Source organism: Motacilla alba, chromosome 2 (assembly GCF_015832195.1).
Source record: "Motacilla alba alba isolate MOTALB_02 chromosome 2, Motacilla_alba_V1.0_pri, whole genome shotgun sequence".
In the NCBI taxonomy this organism is placed as follows: domain Eukaryota; kingdom Metazoa; phylum Chordata; class Aves; order Passeriformes; family Motacillidae; genus Motacilla; species Motacilla alba.
In genome coordinates this window covers 109,094,394-109,107,463 of record NC_052017.1, presented here as the reverse complement: position 1 = coordinate 109,107,463, position 13,070 = coordinate 109,094,394, and the positions used below count along the sequence as shown (strand labels likewise).

The 13,070-nt window shown below is 38.1% G+C and overlaps 1 protein-coding gene across 5 annotated transcripts in view; it reads right to left on the bottom strand.

Moving 5' to 3' along the window:
* Positions 1–13,070, bottom strand: part of ASXL3 (ASXL transcriptional regulator 3) — a 127,505-nt gene that overhangs the window by 95,444 nt on the left and 18,991 nt on the right. For 2 of the 5 annotated variants that reach the window (XM_038127191.1, XM_038127190.1), the window contains exons 2-4: positions 6,802–6,865; positions 4,913–4,995; positions 4,574–4,576 (exon numbers count right to left, since the gene is read on the bottom strand). In XM_038127191.1, the coding sequence (XP_037983119.1) occupies positions 4,574–4,576; positions 4,913–4,968 (59 nt within the window). In that variant the 5' untranslated portion in view covers positions 4,969–4,995; positions 6,802–6,865. The remainder of the gene's footprint in view (positions 1–4,573; positions 4,577–4,912; positions 4,996–6,801; positions 6,866–13,070) is intronic. The other 3 variants (XM_038127194.1, XM_038127188.1, XM_038127189.1) reach the window with 2 other exon arrangements.

Genomic DNA, 13,070 nt, shown 5'->3' with positions numbered 1-13,070 from the left:
GTACTGAGAACTGTTCTAGAAAAATTCATAAAATAACATGGATCAAGGGATATACTAGTTAATTTTCCTAGTTCAAGGCAGGATCAACCAAATCTAGTTTATTCCTGACAGACACATTGCTACACTCGGTTGTGGTGAGACCTACCAATCTTTCACATTTCTTCCATGGATCATGAGAGGAATTAATAATTCCTGGTAAAAAAGAACAAAACAAAACAAAACCACTTTGTACTTTCTAATTGGCATCTTCTCTTGCTCCAATTTAAAGGCCTTATTTCTCGTTCTGTCCATAGCAGACATTCAGGATAACTCCTTCACTCTTTTTCTTTCTTTTGTGTAGCTGAAGATTTACTGTGCCTATATTTAATCTTCTCTTCCTTAATCCGAACAACTAATTCATACCGGCTTCTGCCTTATTTTTATGTCCCTGATAATTTTAAGCAGTCTTCAAGTGGTCCTACTCTTCATAAAGGTGCAGTGCTCCAAACAGAATGCAACAAACAGATAGCTTACTTCTGGTACTTCTGCAGGCAATTTCCCAGGTAATGACAAAAAAGCACAAAGAGAAAAGAAAGACAGGGTCAGAAAAGCATCTGGCAAGTTTTTGGGACTGTATTAGGTTGACTTGAACTCATGGGGAAGAAGCAGCTAAAACACTGAGCACTCATGAAAGGATGATTCTTCATTTTTAGGAAAACAAGGGAGAACACAAAAAAGAGGAAAAAGGGCTTCAGGAAATTAAACTCCAGCAAACTCACCCACACAACATGCACAAAGAAATTTCTGTAAGCACACCAGCAGAAAGGAAACTGACTTGCTCTTTCAAGAAGGGATTGGCACTGAGTACTTAACACTCAAAGCACAGGAGCTCTAATGCCTAATCAGAAATGTGTATATGATTAGACAGCTGCTAAAACCAACGCCAGGAACAAACATGGGAAAATTGATTAGATGACAATGAAATAAATTAGGTATTCTCATATCAGTTAAATGTGCTGAAATTCACCATAGATAATTAAAGCTGACTGGATCAGCCTCAGAATTATCAATACTAATTTTTGAGAATTTGTAGAGGATATCAGTGATTCCAAAAGAATGGAAAACACTCAGTGATTAGCTTTAAAAAAAAATTAAAAAGACAGGTTCAAAGAAGTAGAGATGCAGCAACTGAATTTCAATTCCCACAAAATTTGGAATAAAAATTATTTGGAAGTATTTAGCAAATAACAAGTTGACTAATACATAGGCCTTAAGAACAAGTTACTTCAAATCTATCAATCAAAATATTCTTTGTGACACAGCAGCAGATCCTATAGCTAGAGAAGCAGCAGTAGGTACCATGTAGCTCAACTTAGTAAGCTTTTGGTTTCCCATGGACTTCCATACGCAAAAAAAAAAAAAAAAAAAAAAAAAGAAATATAATGCTTCAAAAGAAAACAAGTTCTAATAAGCAGATGCCACTAAAGCTTGGAAAAACTCTGTGCATGCTGGATGACAGGAGTACATTGTTAAAGCAATTTCACTGAATTTGAGAACAGTCTGCAGAAAACCTAAATACAATTCAGTAGGGGAAATTTTAGAGCTTAACAAGAATAAGTAGCAAAAGAAACGCAAGATGGAGAACAACTAGCTAGGCAGCAGTAAGGGGAAAAGGAGCACTGAGGCGAGAGAGTGGATCATACTCTGACTAGTAGTCTGTGTCACACAAGCAAAATCAGCTAAAGCTCATGCTAGTGTATATAGACAGCAGGTGGTGAGCCTAGAAATTTACAGCAGGATGGGGAAATGCTTTCAGGACAGAAAATCCAGAGCATTGTGCTCTTAAGTGTGCTGCTGTCTGTTTTCCTAGTAAAGAGATTTCAGCGTCCAGGTCTGTTGGCCTGACATTGTTCACCATCAGCACAGGCATGAATGTTAAGTGAATACTTCTCCCTCCCACAGAAGAAAGCCATACATTTTCTGCATCCCAGAAAGGTTTGCCTTAAAAGTTTTTACTCATTCTAGGTAGCAGAAGAACTGCCTGCCTACTGACCATTTTACAACCAACAAGCATAACAGGAAAAATATTTAAGAAACAAAAATGAGTTGTTTCTTCCCCAAGATGTAAAGAACAAGGTAGGTACATAGCCTCTCACAGGGTATATCAGTAGAGCTTTTTGGTTTATTTTCTAACATGTATCTGCTTTGTAAATTTGTAATTTAATCCTTTTGTATTTAATTCTATTAATAATACAAAAATAAATGCGCAACTTGATGCCTTTCTGGCAAAAAAAGAAAAAGAGGCTAAATAGTCTAACAGTGTTTTTTTAAAGATTACATATAATGACAATGAGATGGCTGAAAATCATACATTAGTCTTTCAGATTTACTATCACAGCAAAAAGCTTTAGATTAATTAATGCTACAATATATATGAAAAATGACTAAGACAATTAACCTCATTCATCTCTAAATGGAAGAGTAGAGAGGAGAGTTTCTTAAGAACTTAATGTAGTAATTGCCAAGGTTCTATGACAATGATAATCAGTATAAAGGAATAAGTAAAGTGTATTAGAGTAGTAACATATTCCTGGCTCAAGTTCAGACTTGGAAGAATACACAAATTGATACAGAATGAAATATGCTAGTGCCATTCTGCTGCTTATGGCCAGGAGACTGCACATCATAAATTTACATCCCTTGCTCATCTTAGCTGGCTGCAGCAGAGAGACCAGGAAAGACCATCTTTAGTAGCAGCAAAGGCACCAGCTGGCAGGAAGGTACTGAAAGAAATTGCAGAGCAGGACGAAGCAAACAGGAGACTCTAAATTCAAGTATTGTGAAAACCAAACATTAGTGACATGCTGAGGCCCAATCAACAAATCTGTGTATGAAGTCAAACTCCTCACTGGCTCCTATAATGAGTTAGGCACTCAGGTAACTGAAAGTTTGTCCCTAGTCAATATTGAAATGCAGCAGAAACACAATTTTTACATGAAATCAGAAGTTAAATGAAAATTAAAACACTTCAAAATCAATACAGAATCAACATTTTCTCATTTTACAATTGCAGAATTTAGAAAGTTTAGGTTAAGGACTTCAGGATGAATTTGTTTCAAGTATAAAGAACATTGAATTTTATCCTTCTCAGTTTTCCAGAACTCATGATCACATACACCTTCCTGCAACCTACTACACTGTCACATATAGCTGCATGTACCATGAATAAAAATCAGAATGAATCTGAATTTCTTTTCTATTTCTCTGCAATTTTCAGTTTCTTAGTAACTGAAGAAATGAAAGATCATCTAGTTTGGAACCTCTTTAAAGGAATCTTTCTCTTACTATTCATTCTGCAGCAATTAAAAAGGGCTTTGACTTTTTCTATGTTTAAAATATAAAACATTGCTTTAATTCCTTTCCATAGGTTTTCCACTCAAAATTTTATTCATGAAAACAAGAATTTTTTTAATTACAAAGAAATGCCATTAGCAGGCATTAGAGCCTCTCCCATGCAATTGCCTCATATCACAAGACTTAAGAAGAAAGCAATTCATTCACTGCTGTGAGAAACAGTATCTTAATAGAACAGATTTTCAAAACTGTGTTTTCTTGCATTTTTGTTGTTGTTGTATGCAAATCATTGCGGTATAACACATGTTTGGACGTTCATTTTCAAAAGTTTTCATCCCCTTTCTTCCCTGGAATCATTGCCAAATACACTCAAAGCAATTTCTCGACAGGAACTAAAGCACTTTAATGTGCAAAAGGTGGCAAATTCAATTTCACTTTCCATACCATCTCTTTTGCAATTTTATCAAAATATAGCTATTATGAGCTTGTTATGAGGCTGCGAACAATGAAGTGCATGGTTATGCTGTGCAAACAGTCACACAGATTGTGTTCTGTTCTCTTTCCTAGGAATAACAGTGAATTCAGTAAAAATATGTCCTGTGGTTACTTCTGGTTCACCTTTACATGGACTTTGAAGTTCTCTTGTTCTGAACCTTACGTTCCACACCTGAAGAACATAATTAAAATAGAAGCACATGTCTCCCTGTGCTTTGAGACAGCAACAAGTATTAATTTATTGGACCAGAAACTTTTACTATAATATTTGAAGAAAAGGCAATTGCATCTTGTAGGACACCCCCATCAGCCAACCAATTTTTCCTTATTTTCACTTTCTGCCCAAGTTTCCACTTGGAGGTCACTAGATGACCTAGCAAGTAGACAGTCACCTTTGAGAATAAAAAGTTGCACGTACATCTGAACCAGGCAGCAATGGAAGACAACTGATTGATTTCCACACTCTCTGGATAACAAATCTATCCTCTAAAAGGGTAATTATTATCACTTGAATCTACACCCAAAGTATGCTGTTATCAAGCAAGTTGAGTTGCTGTGTCAAGCACTGTATCCACCCTCTGCAGACACAGACTGGCACCCAGTGTCCAAACCTCCCTCTCCTTCCATTCCCAAACCTTTATCAGCACAATCCCTGTTACCACAGGCAACACCAGCAAGTCCTAACAGTGATTTAAGTGCCAGACCATAAACCCAAGTGAGAAGTGCACCAAGTTTCATCTTGCACTTTCTCCATGCACACAGTGGCAGAGGTAACACAGCTGATGAGCTTCAGTCCTTAAGCAAAAATGAGACGTAGCACTGGGCTGTCTGAGAAAATGACACTGTCTTTCTAATGACAGGCCATTGTACTGGAGCTGGCCCACAGACTCCTTTGGTAACATACAAAGTTAAGACACTAACCCTTTTAAAAGCCTTGAACAAACAATCAAAACCCATCAACCGTATTTCCCACTTTGACACTGGAAATTAATTAAGCCAGCACTCGAAGTTTTGTAAAGATTATACACCATTCCTAGATTGTTTTCACAGAAACAGAAGAAATACAGAACATATAAACACTGACCTTGTTTCTTTTAACCCTTCTTTCTGAATGACTTCCAGTATTTGCTTTGCAGTCATTGGTGAGTTGGGATACTTTTCCAATGCCTAAAAAGAAATCATAAATGTAAGTGACAAGACACAGCTGTCCTGTGAATCTGAAAGGTTATGTGATCATGCAGTTTTTGTGCAGTCATTTGTAAAAGGCAGGGAATGACAGTGTTGAGACTGGAGTCCTCTGTCTGTTTGAAGGCCAGATACAACCCAGGAAACTTCAGCAAGAAAAATATTTACTTGCTGCTTTTGTACATCATCTGCTACCTCTGCCTGGGAAAACTCTTACCAGGTTACAAATAAAAGAGTTGGAATACACAACTGGTTTTATGACACAGCAACAGATTTTCTTTCAGGCATGAGGGAAAATACGTAAAACACAAGAGCCAAAGGGGAAAAAAAATACCCACTAGCACTTTCTCTGATTTTTATTACTTTAGAATTCTTTGAGGTCATTTGACTATTCTACACTTAGCTTTGCCATGACCTCAGAAAAAAAAAATGGCTAAAACCTTCCATTTGTAGACCAGAAGCTACTGTAAGAATTGACACAGTGGGGTTTCAATTTTAAAATGCCTTTTAATTCTAAAAACAATGAAAAATGAAGTAGTCAGAACAGTCACAGCACACAAGATGCTACACGACAGAGTGCAGTATATTTTTCCAGTTCAGCTCAGTTTTCCACTCCTTTGCCTTTTCCAATTGAGCCCAAAGTAACTCAGTCTTCTTTACAGATAGAACCATTTAGTAAGAATTTTTCTGATTTTCCACTTCCTTTTTGTCCCCATCACTTATATGCTGTTAAACAAACAGCCACTCTTTTGCTCCTGTAAAATGCCAGACTGATAGCCCTGAAAAACAAAACCCTTCAATCAGCAGTAAAAGGTGTGGCACAGGCCACAGCAATCAAGCTTCCCAGAGCATCTTGCCAATATATCTCAGCCAGAACTTGCAGTTCTAACCCTCTGTAATTACTGTTTGGTCTAATTCAAATCATCCTGAGCTTCTCTGTAGTAGTTACTACCAAATAATGGCAATTGTGAAAGCAGCTACTACTACGTGGATGCCTGCACACTAGGAACTAGAGACACCACCACATCATATCACACAAGTCAAACTGTGAAGGGTGCAGGCCAGGGCTGTAATTCAGCAGCTCACCTAAAGCCAAAGACTGCCTACTCACTACGGCTTGACCACCTCAGTCCTTGTCTGCCATTTTGCTGTTCTGATTTCCTGCCTGTTCTCTTCCAAAGACAAAATGCAATTTACCAAATCCTCCAATTCTTTGTTACAGATGAGCTTTTTATCCTTTATCTTTCAGTTCCACAAAGGAAAAGGTAGAGGTGGAAGTTGCACTAGAAAGGTCAGGGAGCTGAACTGAGCTTATCTCGTGTTCATCAGTAGGCAAGATTCAAAAGGGACCCACTAGGAAAGGAAAACCAAAAGGTGATTTCAAAGGAGAAAGAAGAGAAGGTTGGAAAGAGTAAACACATAGCAATGAGCAAGGACTGAAAAAACTGCACAGAGGTGGGAAAAGGGCCATTGCACACAAGGAAAGAGAAATTATATGATGTATTAGTGACAGAACAACAATGACAGATTGGAAAAATGACAATGCGTATAAAGATTAAGACTAGGATGAGAAAAGATTAATGGTGTGAAGAGACAAAAATGGAAACTTTAACCTTCAGAAAGAAGACAAAGTACAAGGTAAAATGCGAATACACCAAAATAAAGAGAAAAGAGAACCAAACTGGGAACATTCCAAAGGGCAAACTGGAAAGGACAGGAGAGGATACTACACTGTACTGGACACGGCTATGAAGGAAACTGTGTGCACTTGAAAGCGGGGTTACTCACTGTGGAGGACTCCCTGTTTCTCTTCCTGAGTACAGGCCCCTCAGCACACCTGGGCAGCTCCTCCCTGCAATTGAGAAAATTTGGGTAGCCCTGTCCCCTTCTCTACGACATCACATCCTACTCTATAACGTCAGTAAAAGTGCCAAGTATTACCATGAGAGTTCGACAATAACGGGAAAGAAACAATAAAGCTAAGCAAACATCAGAAGTCACCCTGTCCTGGACAATGATAGAAGGGAGAGCAGTTTGTGCTGAGGAAGCTGCACTGAACTGGTTGTGGAAACAATGCCCAGACATACGGATATGGAAGATCATCTTCACCAAACAACAATGAAACCAACAACTAGGATGCATAACACCACTACAGAAAGTTTAAAGAAACCCACAGGGCAAATTTCAAATACAACAGTATGAAGTGAACACATTCAGGGTATAATGACAAATTGAAATGCAGACTGTTAGACAGACTGAAAGTGCTGGAGTAAATAACTGCCCATTGTGTGGATTTGCTTTACACTGGACACGTAGTGTGGGCTGCAGTTCATATATCCCATGAATTTAGTTCTGTTCCTCTAACCCTTTAAACCCTGTTATTTAAAGAACTGCTCATAGCCTAACTGAAAAGCATAAATTCTCTGATTCAAGCACTGCTTAAGTTGAAAATCTTGTTATTATGTACATGATTAAGTTTTTCTTTATCATAACAAATATTAATTAGCAAAGAACCTTAGTAAGGATGGGTTTTTTCTGCCCCTCCCACCATGCTGTCCATCCTCATCGTTGCTCCTCCCCTCCCCCCAGTTTTAGCCTAATCATTTATCACAATAAGAAAATAAAAATAATTACATATAAAAACCTTCCAATGATAATATCATTTTCTTCCTTCAGTTATGGGAAACAATATGAGAGTATTATTTAAGATTCTGTGAGCTAATGAATACATTGAACTGCTAATTACACTAGTATTTCTTGCCTCTGTATCTCACCACTAACAGTGCTAAAAGCCTGCAACTCCTTTTACATTTCTAAGACTTTTGAAAATAATATTAGAAATTCAAACTGAATAACTAACTGTGCCTTAAGGCAAACAACACACTAAAATGCAGAAGGAATGGTTAAGTCATAGGCTTCTTGGTCAGACATAGCAATGCACATCAGCGGAGGAAGCCATAATTTGTTTTAAATATCTTTCTTCTTCCTCCCACTCCATCCACCAACACTTGTATCATATACAGGCAGTGACTAATAAGGCTGAAATTAAAGCATGCCAAAGTACTGTTGAGAAGAACATGACTGTTTCAATGTATTTTGTAAAGAAGGACCGTGGCAGAAGAATGGTTTGCACTGACTGCAACCTCTATCACAGGGGATCAGATACGCTCTATTTATTCCTGCCATTCAACCATAGCCTCAAAAAGGGACAGACGGTAAATAACTGGGACAAATAATGTGATATCCATCAGGACAATCGGAAAGAGAACACAAGTAGTCACTGCACAGAACACATTTTTGGTGTTCGTTCAAACCCTGGTTAACAGCTCAAGGAGAAGGCAGCTCAGATCATACCAAGCACATTGGAAATCAAAGCCCCCAACAAACGGTAGCAGCCTGACAAATTGTAGTATTTGTGTCACCTACAGGTATCAACTCACAACTTCAGAGATATTTAATAATCACACAGATGCCACAAACACATGCATTCCCAGTTTCATTGGAAAAGTCAGGTCACTTATATGGGACAAGAAGAAATACAATTCCTTTTCTCACCATGGCATCTATTATCATCTGTGTGTTGACAACTACCTGAAAAACATCAGTTGCCGCATTGGGGTAAAACACTTTCCAGTGTTAGCAGGAAAGTGCAGAGTCAAGACTTGCAGTTTTGCATAAGAGAGAAATCCTGAATGCTCAGCTTGCCTACAAGAAGAGGACTTCTCTGTAAGTGATGGAATTATTGGTTTAATTTTTATATACAGATGCTTGTGACTGAATCAGATCTGCTCAATCATTTGCATTTTAGACCCTGAAAAGAACACAGCAGAGGGACAAAGTGAAGAAAGTCAAACCAGAGAGCTGGCCCTTTTGCCACCCATAAACATTCCTGCAAAAAGCGGGAAGCCTTGCCCGCAGCTATCAGTTATCACACTGACAGAAAACAATTCTTCTAAACAAGAACCAAGTGTGTTCTGATACTGCATTGTGGTCCAAAAGCAGCGGGCAGATCAGCCTAGTGGGCTTGACACTGCTCATTGTGTGACTAAACAGTCTGAAACCAGCCACAGCTTCTTCCACTTCTGGATTGTGCTGGCAGGGATCTGAAGGTCAGGTAGCTGACAAAAAGCAGGATCATTTGATCGTAATAGGCTGAGCCACTAGTCAGAAACTGAAGCAATTCTCCTTAGAACATTATTTTAAAAAACTGAGGAGGAGGAGGAAGAGGAACAGTACAGTTATTCCCAGTGCTCTTACTCATCAGCTAAAAGACAAGTCAGGCTGAACTACACAATGGACAATCTTTACTGCCCAAAGACAGCAGGCTGAATAGAAGAACAAAAAAAAAAAACCCAACTAAACAAACAAGCAAACAAAACCACCAAACAAAACCCCCCAAAAACTTTCTTTCTCCTAAGCAGAAAATATAAATTATTTTCTAGCCACCCATTACTAAATTAATGAATTGAAAGATGGAGTATCAAACAGGGTACAAGAAATAACAGCATCCTGGAAAAAATCCAGCATTGTCTTCTACAGCTGCTTATGTGAGGTTAACAGGAGGACTGACTTGTATTGTGGGAAATGCCCCACTAAAATCTTTTGTGTTCATTTTTGATTAACAGCTTCAGTCATTGGGGAATTATCAGCAGCTCGGTAAAAGTTCAAAGCCCTTTGTGCGAAGAAAGACGGGTAAATGGTTTGGAGAGTAGGGGAGGATACAGAGGGGGGCAAGAAAGGAAGTGCACAGAGATGGATGAAGAGGTGCAAACAGCAAGGATGGTACACATACATGAAAAAGAGGGATGATTAAAAGGATAGGTGTGCTATGACCTATTATAACACAAGTTCTCAAATAGTTATTCACAGAACTCTTGCTGATAGTGATCAAGAAAAAGGTAAAGAGTGGTTTCTAGGTACTAAAATATTAAAAGAATTTGAAACAGGAGTAATAGTTCTCCTGGTAGGACTTTTGTCTTTGAGCAGTTGAAATTACAATACGGAAATTATAACACCTAAGTAGAAGAAGATGCATTTCGTAAGACATGTCACTCTCAGTATGCTCCACACTATGAATTTGTCTTTATAATCCACTTGACACTACAGACAAGCAAGAAAAGGAACATCAAGCAAGAAAAAAATAAAGATGTCCCATCAATAACAAAGGAACACATAAAAAAATACCATAACATGATGAAATATATTAAGTTTTAACATCAGTTTTGTCCATACTTGCTAGTCCACACTTTTTTTTAGGTTCGGGGGTAATGCTACTGACCAACAGAACTCAAAAAGTTTAAAGTACACTCATAAAGTAATTTTCCCCAGATCTCTTTCGGTGAAAAGTGTTCTGCTGCTCCTTTAGTGTGAACTATAGGGAACAATTGGGCAAGAGAATTTCTACTATAGAATTTGCAAGTAGGTCTGAAGCCATCTAGCTTTGCTAACCCGCCAAATACGTAAGACATTATCATCATCTCCTAAAATACTGAATGAAAGAAAAGAGCAAGAAAGAAGCTGAATAGTTTCTTTGTTCATGCCATTGCTTTAACCGGATCATTTGAGGCTTGTTCCAAGATGTCTGGAACTTTTATTGTTCTTTCCAAAATTTATTTACAATGTCATATTTCAAACAAATATAAAGGCAGCTTTGGAAATTCCAGATAAACTGTACTCTTGACATTTTGAATCCAAAAGAAATTGTATTACAATTCAGTTAAAATTAACACACAGTTGGGCTATTCCTTTAAAAGGCACAAGCTCTAACAGCAGGGCCATCCTGCTATTGCTAGTGGTCTCATACATCACAACAGAAAAGGTAGGGTAAAGTTTTTAGCTCTGAACAATTGACTTATTATAATAACTTATTGAGCTGGTCTAACATGCTAAAAAAAATGGAAACCTTTATATTTCTCTCTTTACTAATGCAATCAGCCTGTCCAAGCAACCAGGAACTTTTCACTTACAGGCTCTGTCAGGACAGATCCATAAACACTTCTGTGACTAGCAGGATATACCTAGGGAGCACACAGAATCCCACCAGATTCCTAAGATCAGGATCAAAGATACCCCAGTGAGCATGGCGTCAAACTTGCTATCCCAGTATGGGTTCCACTATTAACAGCAGGATCACTAACAATGATTTCAGTTCAAGCAATGGAGCATCCAGATTCCCAGAATGACTGCTCAGTTCTGACAGTGCCACATTCAGCGCTAGTTCTGCTTAGCCATGCAAACCATACCTCTCCTTGCTTCCTACTGCAATACTCCATTGCCTCTCACTGTGTCCAGCCTTTCCCTACTCTCTAACTGATGCTCTCATCTTCTGAGATGTTGCAATAACCCAAACTTGTGTATCTCCCACCTGCCCACATCCCTACCCAAATATCCTTCTTCCCTAATCCTTACCACAGTAAAAGCCTACAGGACATTCCTATGTCCTCTACCCCCTCAAACATGAGTGCATTCATACAGATGCAGCTCATGCCATGGGTTCCCCAAAACCTGCACACAGGCACACAAGTGCTGCATAGGTACTCAGCACTGGTAGCTGGCTGGCAGTACACTGTAGCTCTTAGGTGCTGACAGGACAAATTGTGATGTACACCTCCTCTGGCTTGTGGACCACATTCTCTTGCCTACTTAGTTTACAGTATTAGTTTGACCAGCACTGACCCAAAAATTTGGGTCAAAACTTTTAAAACTACAAATCATTATTTCAGAGAAGAGACAAGGAGCAAAAAAACCCCTCTGCCATCCAAAAGTGTTACTGAAATCTGTACTCATTCAGTGGTCACATAGGCCATTTTCCTGAAACTCCTCTAATTGTGGCAGGGATAAAAATCCTCCTTTGGTACCTACTTGGTACAAAAAAATGGATAGCTGAATGGATACCAGGTCTTGTCAGCTTCCTTTACATTACAGATAACAGAGGAAAGAACTGCTATCAGTGTGAATACATTCATCACTACTAAAGGAACAAAAAAAAACACTATAAAACTAAGAAACACCAAAACTTAAACATATTTGTTTCCATATATGCTGTTTTCTCTACTGGAAGATGATACAGATTTTTATTTTTCTGAGGCACTGAAAGGTTTGCTGTATAACTTATGTTTCAGCAAACATAGTAGGATGAAAAAAATAATTACAAAGAGCAAAACTTGACAGAAAAATCAACCGAGAGAATGAATATATCTTTGTTTCAAAAGCTTTCATCGCTTTATTTTCCTCAGGCAAGCATAATGTGTAAGGGTTACTTTTAATGTGAGAAATAAAATTCCTACTGGCTACTCCATGAATGTACCAAATTTAACAGGAGGTGACAGTTGTGCTGATTTTCTTGCCATTGGTTTACTATAAGAGCTTATCTTGTTAGACAGTGTCCTAAAGATACAGATCTAAGATTTCTAGAAGGCGAAAAAGAATACAGGAGAAAACAGAAGAGAAAATAGAACACAAAATATTTTAAACTATGCAGTCTACATAAGTATTCTTACATATTAATTTTGACCATTTTAAGCATTTCATCCTGGTAAAATTGTTCACTAAAAGGAGAAGTCTAATGCTGCAACTGACATTGATTCCATTGATTCCATTGATGCACCATGAATGTATTTATGTTTTTAGAATGTCTAATGACAGCAAACACAAAACCATAAAGATTATACTTTCATTTTAATTGTGTGGGATAGATGGCAAGAAACTAGCTCAGGAAATTTACAGCATATTTTTCTGTTTTGGTGAACAACCAGGATAAGTCACACTGGTCCTCCTAACCTCAGAAGGGAAGTCCATAAATTTCACAACTCATTTGTCTGGACTGTTCCTCACTCACAGGATGATACACCCTTCAAAATAAAAAGCCAATGGACATGCAGAACATAACTAAGAATTCTTCTTAATAATTGTATCCCAGAAAGAAAGACTACAATGCATGGAAAACACAGAATTAAATTTCTGAGAGACATACAGCAAGTGATAAAGCTGAAAAAAACAGAAGCCTCTTGCAATCACAGACACAACAGAAACCCACTTTCACTTCTTTAAGTTCCCTG